The sequence below is a fragment of the Sprattus sprattus genome (genome assembly GCF_963457725.1).
Source record: "Sprattus sprattus genome assembly, chromosome: 14".
Classification (NCBI taxonomy): Eukaryota; Metazoa; Chordata; class Actinopteri; order Clupeiformes; family Clupeidae; genus Sprattus; species Sprattus sprattus.
The window spans coordinates 28,169,271-28,187,704 of record NC_137912.1 but is presented as its reverse complement, the minus strand read 5'-3'; the positions used below and the strand labels follow the sequence as shown (position 1 = coordinate 28,187,704).

Here is an 18,434-nt window from a genome sequence, read left to right as displayed (position 1 = left end):
TTAATCAATAACCTTGTGTTGAAATGTTAATTTGTTGACAGTAGAATTGTTTTATAAAAGCAATATAGCATTCGTGGGAGTGGGGTAGGTAAGGGATAATCCCACGGTGTTGTTGCCTACGCCACTCGGCCTGCGGCCTCGGTGGCTACGGCCGAACACCACCCGTGGGATTATCCCTTACCTACCCCACTCCCACTCGTGCTATATTGCTTAAGTATACAGTATATCATGTGATATATCAGAAATGGGATTCTAATGTTTGAGCACCACCTTTATGATATTAATATGATAAATGCAAACAGTCTTGATCCTTTTTAATTATATGTGTAGGATTTACAGTAGGAATTAATCAATTATCATATCGTATGTAAGGGTAAAGAAGTGTTTGTGTGTGGATGACTGGACCACAGAATTATGTATGTGTTTGTGCCTCAGTATATTTTCAGTTTTATATATAACCATTTTTTTGTTTCCTTCTATGCAAATATGATAGGGTCTGGAGCTATTTGTGCGGGATCACCCAGAAGAGGGACGCACACAGATCCAAGAGCTATCTCAGACACTGATAGATGGCGGGGTTATGGATGAACTCATCGCACACAAACTGGAGGCTTTCAACACCCGCTGGGATGAGTTGATGCAGAGGGTACACTTTTGCATTTGTTTTTTTTTAATGTTAAAAACTAAAATTACCTTTTGAAAAAGTATTGGATAGGGAAAACATAACAAGTCTAGTAGGTTTTGAACTGAGTATACTCTGTAGAAGGGACAATCAAAATAGATGTCAATGTCAACGACAATACTTTTTCAAAAGGTAACTTTTATATTCCCTCATGTAACAGATGCTTATATGAAGTGAAGGTGCTATAGAGAACTTGAAGTCTAAACCCCCCAAAGGCACGCACACAAACATGAACCAGCAGTAGCAAACAGGAAGAAACCTTCAGGAGAATGTCATGGTAGAGAAATAGAAATATTGAGATTGAAGTAGGACTCATAGTGGTAACACATTAGTTTAGGGAAAATATGTCCAATTTCCAATTTCTTATTCTCAATGAATATTTAGTTTATTCTTGGAACATCTTAAAAAAAAAACGAGTTGGTCTCAACCTAAGCTCACTGAAATATAATGAGAATAAAAATAGAAAATTCGTAGGCTCCTAAAACACAGAATTCAGTAATGTTCATTGTACTCACCCAGGTTGCTAGCAGTGACTGAGGGGCAGTAATGGTAATTGTACTCACCCAGGTTGCTAGTGGTGACTGGGGGGGGGGGGGCAAGGCCTCTGTTCTAAAGTGGAAACTGGCTCAAGAGCAATGATTGATCTTCAATAAGTGAAACCTACATAGTATATCATTACGTAAGGGATAATGTATAGAACGCAGGTCCTTATCGGAAAATAAGTCCCGACAGGGTGAACCGGACACCGACGCGAAGCGGAGGTGTCTTGCTTCCCCCTGAAGGGACTTATTTTCCGATAAGGAACTGCGTTCTATACATTATCCCGCTTATTATACGGCAACTTGCCAAAACAAAAAAATAACTTAACACAGTGTGTCTTTTTACAATGTATTTGTTACTATACGTAGTGTTAAAAAGCAGAGAAATAGTTCGCCAAAGACGTTGAACTTCAAAGACGTTGAACATTCTTTAGAACACAGCTGCTCAACCGTCTGCTGAAACTCCATTGATAAGTTACCGGACTCAATACTTGCGGAATGATACGAAAGACCTATATCAGAAGCACAAAACCTGTTGCCATTGACAGCACAGCGGTCATTATATGCAGGTCATTATATGAAAATAAGTACCTGCGAACGTTGGGGATTCAAATCAATGGGGCTTTTTGGAACGTTCTGAAGAGCCGTATAATAATAATATATAACATTATAAAACAATTGGGTTCTATCGAGTAATTTTGCTGTTTCTGTTTGGACGAGAGACGTTCCATTATCTATTCTATAGGTTATTAGTCAACATACCAACAGTTACGGGACTTTTCACAGCTAATAATAAATCACTCCGCGATGAAATATTCGCGTTGATGATAACCGTTAATTCAAAATTCATTAAATTCCAAACCAAGACGTTGACAATGGAACTATTTTTTGTTGCGGAGAAACAATGGCGAAATAAACCATTTTTAATCAATAACTTTGTGTTGAAATGTTAATTTGTTGACGGTAGAATTGTTTTATAAAAGCAATATAGATAATCCCAATATAGATAATCCTGCGGCCTCGGTGGCTACGGCCGAACACCACCTGTGGGATTATCCCTTACCTACCCCACTCCCACTCGTGCTATATTGCTTAAGCATATTCCCTGCTCTAAAGTGATCAGACTGAAATCATGAAAATGGTCCACTATGACTAGACACAGTCACTCTTAATGAACTCTGAATATTTAAGTATTCCTTTAAAACAGGTTCCTTGTTCTAAAGTGAAGGCTGGTCATTTTCGAATGACAATGTAAAAAGGATTTAATCCTTGTGTGAGTTTAAAACCTTTATTTAGAAAAAACAAACAATTTTTTCCAGCCAGATGCCATAATGGCTGATCCATCGCAAAGTAAAACATTATTGATAGTCTTGTTTTATTAAAAATAAAAAGTTACCTTAATACATTTAAGCAGGGCTGGACTGGGACAAAAAATCGGCCCGGGCATTTTGAACCAGACCGGCCCACTTAATTCGATAACACACCCTTTGGTCTCTCGAATGTCTACACACCAACCAGGCTTTTAGCTAGCAGGGCGTCTGCCCTATAGTCTACAAAAAAATAAGAAGAAATGGGACGCCCTACTTTTAGGCAGGACGGCCTAAAGACGCCCTATTTTTCTCCCGTTTTACCTGTTAACTTTCGCTGAATGTGATCAAAATTCACCGTTTCAGTCGCTTCAGCGAAGTCTAGAATCATATGCCCTGCCAATTAGAAAATAGCATTGCTGTATTCCCGCTACAACAACGTTACATCATGATTCCAACGAAACATTGATTCATGGGCTCGCAGAAGCTACAGAAGACAGCTGTCTCACCGCACGTCACTGAACCTACTACTTTATGAGTTCAACAAGAGTTTGTGTGTTAAGGTGGTGGTCTTAATTAATCTAAATTCAATACAATACAATATACATCATACACTTTAAAGCTTTGTTCAGAATACGGAGGTTTAAGATCGTTCGATATTTTCCGTCCTTTTTTGGAACCAGAAAATAGCGACTGAAGAACCCCCTGTTCTCGTCTACGAGAGGTACAGACTGTATTGCTCCCTTTCCTAGAAGGGAGTCTATTTCCTCCTGTAGGAAACGCGCTTGATGAGGTGGCACTAACGTTTGTACCACGCCCCTGAACTTCGGGGGGCAAACTGGAGCGTATAACGGGCTGTCATAATTCGCTATCTGGACAAATTGGCATATTTTCGGAATACCAGGGTTTGGGAATACTGGGCTTTCGGAACATTGACATGGCACCGCGCACCAATAGGCTAAGGGGCTAGCCCACCACTCAAACACACAACATAGAGTGTAGGCTAACGGCTGGCTGTTTCAGAGTAGAGTAGGCTGAGGGCTAGCAACAGCTACAGACTTGTCTTGTATTTACAATGCAAACGAACTTGGCCATAGAACATAGGTCCTAAGTCAAACATATTTTAGAGACGTTTTAATTCATGATCAGTAAGCTTACCGTAGGTCGTTGTATCGTATCTCCCTGGCTGTCGCCACCAGTATCACTTTCATCCACGGTACCTGATGATGGCCCTGCCGTGGCAAACATTTCCGATATTTTGGCACATTTGGCAGTGTAGGCTTGAAAAGCAAGCCTCTTCTTATCTCGCAGTTTCTCCGCACCCTCTTTTCGCTTTCTCTCCATTTTGGACTGGAGGATTCTAACGAAACGTGCGTTTCTGTGCACCGCCCAAGCCAAAGGTAGAAGATGTTTGTTGATATGATTGGACGAGCCCCTTGTCACTAAAGAAGACAGCCAATGGGCCGCAGACTAGCATGCGCTTGTCAAGCATGTCAAGGCCATGGGCCACTCTGAGTTTGTTTCCCGTCCTAATGCATTATGTAGGCAGGTCCAAACCAAAAGGGGTTGGTGTTGGGTCAGCCCAGGGGATGTGATTGGGCCAGCCCAGTGTCAATAGGGCCGCTCATGAACCACTTTCGTGGGCCAGCCGGTCAGACCATTATATGTGAAAAAAAATTAAAAAAAATTAAAACAAATTTAATAAAAAATTATAAATTTGGGACTCTCGGCCCATATTGCACCTCGGCCCACCGGGAAAACGCCCGGTATGCCAGATTGCCAGTCCAGCCCTGCATTTAAGTATATCTTAGTGAACTATGCTGATATAATGAGGCTAGTGTTTATGTAAGCTCTGGAAATGCTATATGAAAAAATGGAATTACTGATTCATAAATTGTCTAGAGGACTATGTTTTTCTAAAGTACATAAAGCAGTCTATTAGAGTAGTAGAGTACTTCAAGCATCACTATTATATTAAAATCAACACACACAGAAACACTCACAGATGCCCTTTAGCTGACTTACGGTCATGTGATGGCAGTAATTATAGTATAATGACATAATACTCTTGAAAGATAAAAGGCTTATATGAGTTCCAGTCATAACACTGTATGAAAGCCTCAAGGATGTGTAGTGGTGTGGTCAGTGTCTTACTCATTTATAAAGGAGAGGAAATAGTAAAGCTTTTTGATGGAACACAAGTGTTTGTGAGTATCTATATTTGCTTGATGTGAAAGAATTTAAGGGCAAAAAAGAATATGGACTAAACCATACCAAACCAACAGAGGTAAAAGTGTATTTCAGCTTGTTGTAGAATATTAAACCTTGTAGAAACCACAATGCAGCTTTGTAGTGCCCCCTATTGAAAAAAAGTGATGACATTTGGCATGCGACCAAAAATGCTTTTACAATTATTGTAATAGTGGATGTTAATATACAGTACAACTAAACGTTTGAAGATGGGCCTAACCATGCAGGAGCTACAGGGGGGGAGTGTTGTGGTGTATCGGAGTGACACATTGTGGCTGGTACATAGTTCCAAACTGGTACATATTTTCAATGTGCCATTGTGAATATTACATTTCATGAAGTTTGGCCATTTACACTGGCAAAAACCCGTTGAAGCTGACGTTGTGTGTCACAATGTAGCTTTTAAAACGGAATCGAACTGAAATTAATCTGCAAATGTGGTATACAGCGAGAATACCAGGCAAGCAGAGCGTATGATAATGGTTTAGGTGTTGCCAGCACCTGTAGTCTTTTGCTTGGAAGAAGGACGTAGGCCTACTGAGATAGAAGGGAATCACCTAAATGTAGGTTGTGTTTTTTATCAGCCAAAAGCGCTATTATACTGTTTATATATAGTTATAGGCCTATAGTTACAATAGTGCAAAAAAAAGACAATTGCACCCCATATCATTTGAAATAAAAGAGGTTGTTCAGTGATGCTCAGTATTGAAACATCATTGACTAGTAGCCTAAAACTGGTACATAGACATTGTGAGCTGCAAAGTGCGAATGTGGCAGTCTCTCACTCTCACTGCACATCAGTATAATGGACTTGTAATTATTATTCTGTGCTATTGGGAGTCAAAATCCGTAATATTCCATGTCACATACAGTGGGGAAAATAAGTATTTGAACCCCTACCGATTACGCAAGTTTGGCCACTTGCAAGAAATGTGTGACCTATAATTGTAATGGTAGGTGTACAGTGCCACTTGAAAGTATGTGAACCCCTTGAGGACTTAAGCGTTTTCTGTTGTTTTACCATGATTTTTAATTTTTTTATCACCAATTTTCCATAGATGAAATGTCAGGTTTATGTTTATCATTTGCATGTACTTGTTTAGAGGAAATTGTTTGAGAAGCTGAAAAACTACATGAAACATGGAATTAGTCCATTTCAAAAGTAAATGAACCCCCAGCTGAATTGATAAAGTCAAGCAGGTAACAGATTCAGTGAAACTTATTTGGGTGAATAATTAGTCAATTGAGCAAACCGATCATCTGAGACATCCTTAGGGAAAGGTTTGGGCCATACAGATTAAAAGAGAGAGGAAACCAACCAAACTACTGTAGTGCCAAGGTGTACCCACACAGATCAACAATGCCGAGAGGAAACGAGATATCCGAGAACATCAGGAAGAAGGTACTGACAGCCCATCAGTCTTGGGAAAGCTATAAGACCATCTCCAAAAGATTCCAGCTCCATCCATCCATCCAAGACAAATAATTTTGAAATGGAGGGTATTCAACATGACCGCATCTCTGCCTAGAAGTGGACACCCATCAAGACCATCACCAAGAAGCACCAGAAGAAGAATAAATCAGGTAAAAGTCAACCCACACATCACCTCTAAAGAGTTTCGGACCTCTCTGGCAGCATCTGGGGTAAATGTACATGGGTCTACAATCAGACGAAAATTGTTGGTTTTGATCGTGACAAAATAATTCTATCTCGGACGCATCTGTTTAAAGAAGGGACTTCCAGAAGGCCTTTGGTTTATCCAAGTGCTCTCGGGCAAAGTTGAAACGGGCAGTTTTGTTCTTTCTTGAGAGCAGAGGCTTCCTTCTAGCAACCCGATCATGAATGTCATGTCTATTCAATTTTCGTCTTCCCATGTACATTTACCCCAGATGCTGCCAGAGAGGTCTGAAACTCTTTAGAGGTGATGTGTGGGTTGACTTTTACCTGGTTTATTCTTCTTCTGGTGCTTCTTGGTGATGGTCTTGATGGGCGTCCACTTCTAGGCAGATATGCGGTCATGTTGAATGCCCTCCATTTCTAAATTATTTGTCTTGGATGGATGGATGGATGGAGCTGGAATCTTTTGGAGATGGTCTTATAGCTTTCCCAAGACTGATGGGCTGTCAGAACCTTCTTCCTGATGTTCTCGGATATCTCGTTTCCTCTCGGCATTGTTGATCTGTGTGGGTACACCTTGGCACTACAGTAGTTTGGTTGGTTTCCTCCCTCTTTTAATCTGTGTTGCCCAAACCTTTCCCTAAGGATGTCTCAGATGATCGGTTTGCTTAATTACAGTGCATGAAATGCCCTGTATTGTTATTCCTAGGCATTTTCTTCCTCTTCTTCTTCTTCTTATTCTTGTTACCTTTTTCTGCGATTAATTCAGCTCGAACCGCTTAACGTAGAAACTTCATTCAAACTTTGTCGCGTAGGTCTTGTAAAGGACACTTATGCTATGTATTTTTCACTTTTCTAAACTTTATACTTTTTAAGTTATTAAAGAAAAACGAATCTAAATTTTCCCATTGACTTACATTGGGCCATTATGACATCATAATAGGGTAATTAAACTGGCTTGCACCTGTGCTTCACTGACAGCTGCGGCAAGCCTCCAAGGGTCCTCTTCTCTCTCTGTCCCTCTCAATTTAACTGTATAACTAGGAATATTAATAGACACCTTCCATACTCTACTTTTTTTTCTCTCTATCACTCTCACTCTACTTTCTCTCACACTCCATCTCTCTGCTTCACTCTTTTTTCTCCTTCTTTCAATATTTTCACTCTCTCTTTACTGTCTTTACCCAGAGCCACTCTTGTTCACTCTTCTTTCCTTACTTTGTTTCTTCCTCTCTTCTTTCCTTTATTTCCTTCTTTCTACTCTTCTTTACTTTCTTCTTTCCTTCTTCCACTCTTCTTTCCTTTCTTCTTCCCTTCTTCCACTCTTCTTCCCTTTTTCTTTTCTTCTTTCCTTCTTTCACTCTTCTTTCTTTTCTTCTTATCTTCTTCGGCTCTTCTTCCCTTCTTCCACTCTTCTTTCCTTCTTCCACTCTTCTTTCCTTCTTCCACTCTAATTTCCTTTCTTCACTCTTCTTTCCTTTCTTCACCCCTTCTTCTTTCTTTCTTCCACTCTTCTTTCCTTTCTTCACTCTTCTTTCCTTTCTTCTTTCCTTCTTCAACTCTTCTTTCCTTCTTTTACTGTTCTTTCCTTTCTTCCTTCCTTCTTTCACTTTTCTTTTATTCGTTCTTTCTTAACTTTTGCATTTCATGCACTGGTATTTCCTTCAGGAAATGCATTTTCTAGTTGACTAATTAAGCACCCAAATAAGTTTCACTGAATCTGTTACCTTCTTGACTTTACAAATTCAGCTGGGGGTTCACTTACTTTTGAAATGGACTAATTCCATGTTTCATGTAGTCTTTTGGCTACTCAAACAATTCCCTCTAAAAAAAGTACATGCAAATGATAAACATAAACCTGACATTCTTTCTATGGAAAATTGGTGATGAAAAAAATGAAAAATCATGGTAAAACAACAGAAAACTCCTAAGTGGTCAAGGGGTTCACATACTTTAAAGTGGCACTGTATATTAACAGTGAGAAACAGAATATCAACAAAGAAATCCAGAAAAATGCATTTTATAACATTTATGACTTTAGCTGCATTTGATGCAAAAAATAAGTATTTGAACCCCTAGCAAAACTGACTGACAAAAATGACTTAGTACTTGATGGAATAACCCTTGTTGGCAAGCACAGACGTCAGACGTTTCTTGTAGTTGGTCACCAGGTTTACACACATCTCAGGAGGGATTTTGGTCCACTCCTCTTTGCAGATCCTCTCCAAATCTTTAAAGTTGCGTTTTCAATGGGAGGGAATGAGGGAATGAGGTTCAAGCCCAATATTCCACGTTACATGGCCCCATCCATAGTCCCCTTGATGCGGTGGAGTCGTCCTGTACCCTTGGCAGAGAAACAGCCCCAAAGCATAATGTTTCCACCTCCATGCTTGATGGTGGGTATGATGTACTCTTGGGGTCATATTCAGCATTCCCCCCCCTGTCAAACACGGCAAGTCGAGTTGATGCCAAAGAGCTTGATTTTGGTATCATCTGACCACATTCTGTCTCCCAATCCTCCTTAGAATCATTCAAGTGTGCAATGGCAAACTTCAGATGGCCCTTTACATGCGCTTCCTTGAGCAGGGGGACCTTGCGAGTACTGCAGTACTTCAAAAAATTACGGCATGGTGGGTTGCCAATGGTTTTCTTGGTGACTGTGGTCCCAGCTGCCTTGAGATCATTCACAAGCTCCCCCTGTGTAGTTCTGGGGTTATTCTGCACCTTTCGAATGATCACTTATACCGCACGAGGGGATATCTTGCATGGAGCCCCAGACCTAGAGCGATTATCATTTGTTTGGTGTTGCTTCCATTTACGAATAATCGCACCAATAGTTGTCTGCTTCTCACCAAGCTGCTTGCCAATGGTTTTGTGGCCCATTCCAGCCATGTGCAGGTCTACAATCTTATCTCTGACGTCCTTGGACAACTCTTTGGTCTTGCCCATGGTGGTGAGGTTGAAGGTGTGAAGTATGATTCTTTGGACACGTTTCTTTTATAAACGTCACCAGTTGAGATCAGGTGTACCTTGTTAGACCTAATGAGGACTTATCTGTGTGCTTCTTGGGCACATAACTGGTCATTGTGAGCCAGAATTCTTGCTGTTTCCTTGGGGGAAAATCTAAGGCAGGAAAGTTGATCCGTTAATTAGAATAAACCACACCCTCAGTCATGGATGCTTCTTGCCATGTCTAACCCAGTGCTACGATATATACACCACCATGTACATTTTTACACCAATTTCCACTCAGAGACTATTTTTTGGGATTGACTTCCATATTCCCATTGTCAAGTGCCATGATTCAGTATAGACATTCAAAATCAACACCAACCTTGATATCACTTATACCACACCTGACTTGTCTAGGAGGACAACGTCACTATGGAACACAAATTGAGCCTATGGTGGTGGCGCCCTCCGGTGGACACCAGAGGAGATTGGTCTTTTGAAAGAGAAAATGTACCATATGACATGGTGAAAAATGATGCACTACTAATAATGTAAGAGAATCAGATAGTACCAACCTATCTAGTGCTGCTCAGGCTGAACTGCCTTATGCTGGTGGCTCTTGTCTGGTTCAATCTTGCTGCAATCGAACACCCCAGTCCCAGGAGTGATGAATTCCCCAATACAAGTTAGAACTCTCTGTATGATTATTAGACACACAATACATTCAGACATTTCAGTCCATTCTGGCTAAGCTGCAGAATGTTATCCTGTAGTTATGTACTTTGTATGTCAATTATTACAATTTTGACAGTCACAATAGGTGACTTCTGAATTGGGCTGCTTGGCCCCAAATCAAATCTGGACATAGTTCACACAACACACAATTAAGCAATAAGCCCCAAGAGGCCGTGCTTTGCGCTGATTTTAGAACAGGTAAGGGAGTTGTTAGGCACGACGCGAAGCGGAGTGCCGTTAAACCCCCTTACCTGTTCTAAAATCAGCGCAAAGCACGGACTCGCGGGGCTTATTGCTTTTCTAAACCTGTTACTACACATAATTGATATGGTTTCATAAATAAAGACAATTCAATTTAAGAAACAATAGTTTAATGATAAACCGTCATTCTTCCGCCACTAAAAATGATAGTTCCTAAATAAATCGTTGCCACGCAACCCTTGAAGCAACGCAACAGCCAGATGGAACACTGGGTATGAAATGCGCTATATGAATGCCTTGCCATTCGCTGCGCAGTAATATGGAATGTAATCAGGTCAAATTGTAAGGTAATGCTGGATTTTACAACGGCTTTTAGCCAATCACAATCAAGGATTTGAACAATCAGGTTTAGAACTAGTTATTCTAAACCAGGGGTACTCAATTAGAAACCCAAAAGGTCCACTCGCCAAATGTCCGTTCAATCCAGGGTCCGGATCAGAAATCTAAAAACATAACTCCAACAAAAACGTTCAAACTATGCACCAAAGGTGATGTGGTCTGGCCTTATTTATGTGAAAGGTGACACCTTTTTTGTGCTTTAAATTTGGGCATAAAAGGTGTGAGGGCCAGGCGGAGGCACTGATGTAAGTGTTCATTAGTGGGTGTGCTCCTGTATTTGTTTTTCACCATATTCATGGTTGAAAAGACAGACTCATTATGTTGAGGTATGCATGCTCTTGTTGTGTGGCTGATCTAACAATTACACTGCATGTTGCTTGGTATGATGATTGCAGATGGTTTCTGGCCCTAACCTGAGTTCTGGGGGTAATTTAGTTCGAAGTGTGCATGCTTTGTTTCATAGTGAATTATTACGTTACCACTTTTGACAAGGACAACCGTCTCGCTGTAGATTAAACACATCGGTTTTGTGCTCCCCACAGGCAGCACAAATGCATACTTGTCAGTCCACTCTTTCTTAAATCGCGATTTTTGGAATCAACTTTTAGTTTTTTTTCGCGTTTTGAGCACACCATGATTTTCATTTACTGAGAAACACATACCGTTCACAAATCGATCTGCTCGCGTTGTTGCCATTGACACACACAACCTGCCTGACCAACGGACCGAATTGTATTGCGTTTGGGTCCGGATCCGGACCGCGGTCCGCCTATTGAGTACCCCTGTTCTAAACATTAAATAAACTAATTGTATTGTGAGGCATTGTATTTTAAGGATATTTTATTAGATGCTGAAGATTTGCAAAAGCATGCTTTTACGACAGGTAAAGTTTCACTAGGTTAGTCATTTATTACATTTGGTATAGTCTGGAAATTAGATCATCCCGAAAACATAATAACTTCCTGCAAAAATAATAATTATGACATTGGCGGGAAATTGGTTATTACGATTGAGGTAGGCAAAAGTTAATACTGTTGACGGAAGTTATTGTGTTTGTGGTGTTATAAAGTTAAAAAAGTGCAGATTTGTATTACCTTTGTGTGTGTAACAAACTATTCTTATAAATGCCTTTCTTCAGAATAGTAAGATTTTTCCCTTTGAAGGGGGGAAATCACTGAATAGAACCCTGTGTGTGTGTATGTGCGTATGTGTGTGCATTTGTGGCTTATCTGGATTTGTTGGGTTGTCTGTGAAAAGAGCTGATGATTATCCGAGCTAAATAAAGATTGTTAACCTGAGGATTACTCTGTAAGCATTTGTTTCTGTATGTGTTTGTATGTGTGTGAGTGTGGGGCGGGGTGGTTAGGCTTTTGGTTGGTTGTTCTGTCAAGTAGAGGGATGATGTAACTGTACAGCAGAGAGGAAGCCCTGCACTGGTCATTGAGCAGATCTTGTTTTTATAAGTTGTCGAGTAACAGTACTCAGTTACTACAGAAACATGAGGTACCACACATTTAAGGTAATACACTGATTATATTTGCAACAGGAATGTGTAAGGAGTAGCAGTGTGTGAACTGTCAGTGTATTTGTATTGCTTTGTAGGATAAGACACTAGCCCTGGGAAGGACTTTATGTTTGTATGTGTGTGTCTGTGGGGAGGGGGCTTTTGACTCGTGCCAACATTGGGTTTGGACTGACTACATTTTTGGTGCCTTGCTATTACTTTACATGTGTAATGTGATCTTGTTTGGCCCTAAAATATTTAATTTCTGTTATTAGAGTGTATATCGTCAGCAGGAGCTTGAACGCCGTATTCAGTGGGCCCAGGAAAATGATAAGACTCTGCAAAGAATCAATGATTCTCTTAACACCACGGACCGACACCTTACTGCTTACCTCAGCGATCATATTGATGCTGCACAGATCCCACAGGAAGCCCAGGTGTGTACGATGTTCAATTGATAGTTGTTTTGATACCTGCTTAGTACACGCATGTTGTCCCCCACACACAAATACATACACAAAATATAAACAGACAGGATTGACAAAATGTCCTTTCCAGCCTTTTTCTTCATAGATGTTTTACGTGTCCTTTCAGTAATTGTTTGCAGATGCATGCAAGTGATGCACTTGTCCACTAGCAAAAAACGTACAAACTGCAATATGGCCATAAAGGTTAAACATATTTTAAAGAATATCAGGCTAAAGAGCTTTCTTCCTACAGAAAATCCAGACAGACCTGGCAGGGCATGAGGTCACTCTGAATGACATGGAGATGAGGCTGAAAGATGCAGAGTTCTCTGAGTGCATTAAAGGACACCTGGACGCCACATATGTAAGTGGATTGAGCCAACACAAATTATCGTAGTCATGCATGTTTGCCATATTTGAGCAGAACACACAAGCTCATCCTTACACACTTAGAAAATAGTAAGGAATATCTACAGATTATATTTAAGATGATTTGAAGATGACAGGATATGAACAGATTTGTATGGCATGGCCATGTCAGTCAAATGGCTAAAGATTCAAGTAAAATATTACAAGTGCATTTAATAGTAATCAATTTCAAAAAGGTAAGCTGTGCAGGTGTTCCTGTAGTTCAACTGGTAGAGCAACAACACAGAAAGGTTTCTTTCCTAGGGAGCACACATACTGATTAAAATGGATGCACTGTAATCAATCTGATGTTCAAATGGTAAATTATAAATTATGTAATGGTAAATGATAATGCTTCTTTCGATGTCATCAACTATCCTTGCTGTTTTTCTCTTGCAGAAAAAGCTTCATGAGGTAAACGCAAAATTTAGGTTGTTCCAGAAGCCAGCCAACTTTGACCAAAGACTCCGGGAATGTGAGAATGCCCTTGCCGCGGTCAAGGCACAGTCTGGTGTTTTTGCAGTCCGCAGCATGGAACAGGACGTGTTGCAAGCACAACTTGATGAGTGCATGGTGAGAACTGAGGATGGATCAACACTACAGGGTGATGAGTAACAGTGGGCAAAATATACACTGGCATTCAAACACATGTCCTGGCACAAGACATGGCATTCAATCCGTTGTGCTTTGATTTCTGATTAACCTATTGCGTAAAGTGGTGAAACTTTTGTGTACCTTAGAAGTGGATTGAGGCAATACAACTAGTTAATAGTATGCCATTGAAGACATGCACTGTTACAAACTCTTCTATATTCTTGTTCTTGCTAGTTTGTGCTAGTTTGTGCAACACAATTCTGATGCTATTTCCTGTGCACTGATTTTATTCCCATGTATGATCATTGCAGTTACTGTTAGTGATCCTCTACTACTGGTGAGCAATCCCACTAGTCTGGCTTATATTTTCACTTAAGTTGTCCACTCAACAACTTTCCAGTGATTAAAAAGCAAAATAGAAAAAGTAGTTAAAACCTGGGCTATGCAAAAACTGTTATACTTTGTAAAGGGTTACAGTTAACCGAAAACATCCTCTGCATAACACTCCTAAGACTATGTTCTCCACTCTTCTCTTTTCTGTAGAAGCTGTATAAAAGTCTGAGTGAGGTGAAAGGAGAGGTGGAAGGAGTGATTAAGGCAGGGCGGCAGGTGGTGCAGCGGCAGCAGACGGAGAAACCCAAAGAACTTGATGAACGCCTTACAGCCCTCAAGCTGCTGTACAACCAGCTGGGAGCACAGGTCAGTGAGCAGCACTGTTGGAAATCACACAGCTTGAAGTCAAACGTCCATTGTTCCATTTAAATGAAGTTATGTGGTGAATTGATTGACAGGTGACGGAAGGAAAGCAAGGGCTTGAGAAGAGTCTGAAGTTGTCAAGGAAACTGCGTAAGGAGTTGAACTGCCTAACGGAGTGGCTGGCAGCCACAGATGCTGAGCTTACACATCGCTCAGCTGTGGATGGGATGCCCAGAGACCTGGAAGCAGAATTGGCCTGGGCGAAGGTACAACTATTTAAATACACACGAGCACACTACTGTAGATGTAGGGCTGCTGGCAGTATGCTGAAGAAGTCATTATGTATTCATTACTTTGTGATAAACCTGTGCGCATTTATCATCTGTATTTCTCCATCACATGCAAACAACTATGTAAGTGTAAAATGCGAGTGACAAGGTGATGAGAGCAGTTTGGAAGGAACAAGAAAGACGTTATTGATTAATAAAAACAGGTTAGCTTGCCAGTATAGCATTTTTTTTTTTAGAATTGTGTTGGAGTGTAACAGTTTTGCCATACACAAACAGTAGCACCACTCCAAATGACTTAAACGGAACCCATCATTTTCAGCATGGCAGTGCATAAGTCATTTCTGCATTTGTTTATGGGTTTTGACCGGCAACATTTCTAAATAAGCAGAACATTTAAAACTTGTCAACCGAATGCCTGGTAAGAATGCTCATTAAAAAAACACCATTAAAAACAACATTATATCCATAATCAGGACATTTGATGAAAGTTTAGGATTAATTGTGTAAAATAGGCTCCTGCCCTCCACCTGGGCCCTGAAGTGATCAGCCACAGCTCTTACAAGCATTGTTTGAATTGATATTATAAACATAAAGTTAACTGTTTGACTAAGGTCAGAGCCAGGCTATAATTGTTTTGAATATTTGTTCTTTCAGGATACTTCCACAGCATAGAACAGATTCGAGGAGACCTGAATCTTTGTGTGTTTGCATGTGCAGGCAACCCATGACGAGACAGAGAGGAAGCAGCCCCAGCTGGCTGTGGTGCGTGAGCTGGCAGAGGCTCTGAAGACTGTGTTAAAGGATCAGGAGTGCCTGGTGGAGGACAAGGTCAGCCTGCTTAACTGCAACTGGATTGCTGTCACATCACGCAGTGAGGAGTGGCTTCATCTGCTACAGGTAGGGTTCACAGGAGATATGTGTACAGGTCACTCGAGGTTATAGTTTTAATGAGCCACATGACTTCATCGGCTACAGTTTAGGGACAACTTTGTACACTAAATTACATTTTGCGTCATTACTAACAAAACTGACTTTCCACATTCACGGTCAAGACATTTGGTTGGTTTACAATGTTCCCAATCCACATATAAACAAAATTCCCCATAGTTGTGTCCAGACATATTGCAATGTACATATGGTGCTACAAAACTACTCCATTCCCCACCTTCATGCTCTCTTACACATGATGGTACATATAACAGTCCATTTGCAGGACCAAAAGAGTGTTTTTTGTTTGTTCTTCTTTCTTTTTTTCTTTTTGTTCACTTTTTCAATGGATAGAGACCTGCATTGAACAGTTGATATGTGTTTAGGTAATATTACCCACATTTTTTCTCCTCAGGACTACCAGAGACAGATGGCTGTTCTGGAGGGAAACATGGCAGAGATCACTGCTTGGATGGAGCAAGCTGAGAAACAAATGGATGAGTCAGAGCTGCAGGGTGGTGATGAGCATCTATTTACGGTGTGTTGGGCTGTGGCATGTATATAAACATGTTCACTGTTTAAAATGTGGCTGTGTATACCTTTTGAGCTGTGCGTGTATCATTACAATCGGTGTCTTTCTCTTCAGGCATGCCCGGGGTTCTTACGGTCATGAAAAGTCATGGTATTCAAAAATAGCAATTTCCAGGCAAGGGGAAGTTTTCGAAAAATAAATAATGCCAAATAGTTGCCTCACAAATACCTGTATATTAGAATACCTGTGATTCAGCTAAGATCATCAGAGAAAAATATATATTTCTTAAAGAGTAAAATAACTCAGCGGCAGCCATAATGGATGGATTTGAATTGCAACCTTTAGAAAAACTTTTTTGCACACTTTTGATGTGGACTTATCATCAATGTTTTGGGCTGTATTTGTAGTTGGATGTTATGTCTATAAACAAGTCCAAGTTGAGGTTTTAGACCTATCACCTCATTTGAAAGTTCGAAATTCCAGAATTTCAGAAACGCTTGCACAAATACCCGAAGGTAATTTGTAAAATAGTTCTATCCATACTGTAACTGTCATAACAATATGTTATTCAGCTACTAGATACTCTACAGAAAAAAATTGCATTAACTATAAGGAGATGGGTTTTGGGTGACATAAGAGCTAGTAAGCTAGCAATATTTGATCAGTGCTTACTGCAGTTGTTGGTCTACCTAAGTAAGTTCGGTTTATCAGGAATAAAGAAAATATGTTATTCATTAAATAAAGTCCATTGAAGTATCTGTTGTTTGCTATTAATGTCAAGGATTGTTTGCATTCCACTTTAGGTCAATAATTAATCTGATTGATACATCAAAATATCAGTGAGTAGGATATTTTTCTAGATTATATACTCAAAAAGTCAAAAACCATACCATACCACAGGTACCATCAGTAACAGTACAGTAATTCAGACAAGCTGGGAATGTTTTGAACCAGACATAGGGACACACCTGCTTTTTACAGATGTCCTGGGTGATCCGGTCAAAAGCGGTAGTACCTGAGTTCACACCTGGCATTCCAATGTGTCTTCACTTGTGATTGGATCTCACTTCCCTAGTCTTGTGCCCTATTGCCCTTTTGCCCCTGCGTCCACTCAGCAATGCGCTCGTATTCAGCTGAGACAACTGGTCTTTTGACCCTTCACTGACACACATTATGTTCCATAATGCTATGGAATGAAAAGAAACTGTATGGAAAGAAAGCTACTTAAATCCATGATTAATTTTTTTTCTTTCAGAAATTGCGTATGGAACTGGATGGCATGCATGGAAAAGTAGAGGCTTGCAATGACCTTGCTGATGACCTGATTAAAAATCATGGCGAACACTGTCAGGCTACAGTGCAACCCAAAGTTGACCAGCTTAATCAACACTTTGATGCTGTTGCTCAAAGAATTGCTGATGGACAGGTATCATCATGCAGTCACATCAGTGCTGTGCTTCAACCTTATCCACTGCCATGACTTGAATGACTAAAATGGCTCTAAAAATGTTTAGGTGTCGGCTCGTGAGCTGGAGCAGTATCACAGTGAGGCTCTGATTTGGCTAAATCTGTTGGAAGAAGAGGTGGAATATGGTGAAAATCTGAAAGAAGAGGACTTTCAGGAGGATATGGTGCGTGTGTGTGTGTATGTGTGTGTGTGTGTGTGTGTGTGTGTGTGAGGGAGAGAGAGAAGGAGAAAAAAAGCTGTCATTTTATGTTTTGTGTGTGCAATTTGTGGGTTTGGTGGAGAGTGATGTATAACGTTATATGGCTGTGTTTCTGTGTGTATAAATTGTTTTCAGGAATATGAGGACGGGGCTGTGAAGGAACTTTTACTGAAAGGACAGTGTTTGCAAAAGAGAGTGACAGACCAGGATCGCAGAGAAGCTGTCCACAACAAACACACACAGCTCAGCAACAAATATGACACTGTGAAGGTACGTACACACACACATCTGGTTTAAAAGTATTAGCAATCTGATCATACCATGTGCAATCTAGAAAACAATTGCACAGCTCTAGACAACAAGTTTAAATAGACAACTAAATAGACAAGAAGACCCAATAAGATAAAATCAAGAATTATTTGCAAACAATCCAAAGTTCGAGCCAGGTCAGACCAGTAGTCCAAGATAGAAAACATTTGCAAAGCTCTAGATAGTCTTAGGAGTCAAAGGGGCAGAAAGAGTTATAAACTAAAAATACAGCTTGGTTAAAAAATTGCTGGGTTAGGGAATTGTGGGAGGGGAAAAAAGAGAATGAAGTTTGGTATCCAAGTCGGTTGTATCATAGAAATATATGTAAAGGCAAGTTAAAGTTTTGGGAAACAATGG

General features: G+C 40.3%; 1 protein-coding gene across 4 annotated transcripts in view; it reads left to right on the top strand.

Annotated features, from left to right (window-relative positions):
* dmd (dystrophin) overlaps positions 1 to 18,434 on the top strand; it is a 237,000-nt gene that overhangs the window by 100,051 nt on the left and 118,515 nt on the right. For all 4 annotated transcript variants that reach the window (XM_080851393.1, XM_080851392.1, XM_080851395.1 and 1 more), the window contains exons 29-39: positions 494 to 646; positions 12,463 to 12,624; positions 12,908 to 13,018; positions 13,462 to 13,635; positions 14,200 to 14,355; positions 14,448 to 14,618; positions 15,360 to 15,539; positions 15,985 to 16,107; positions 17,357 to 17,527; positions 17,616 to 17,732; positions 17,904 to 18,038. In XM_080851393.1, coding sequence (XP_080707519.1) covers positions 494 to 646; positions 12,463 to 12,624; positions 12,908 to 13,018; positions 13,462 to 13,635; positions 14,200 to 14,355; positions 14,448 to 14,618; positions 15,360 to 15,539; positions 15,985 to 16,107; positions 17,357 to 17,527; positions 17,616 to 17,732; positions 17,904 to 18,038 — 1,653 coding nt within the window. The remainder of the gene's footprint in view (positions 1 to 493; positions 647 to 12,462; positions 12,625 to 12,907; positions 13,019 to 13,461; positions 13,636 to 14,199; positions 14,356 to 14,447; positions 14,619 to 15,359; positions 15,540 to 15,984; positions 16,108 to 17,356; positions 17,528 to 17,615; positions 17,733 to 17,903; positions 18,039 to 18,434) is intronic.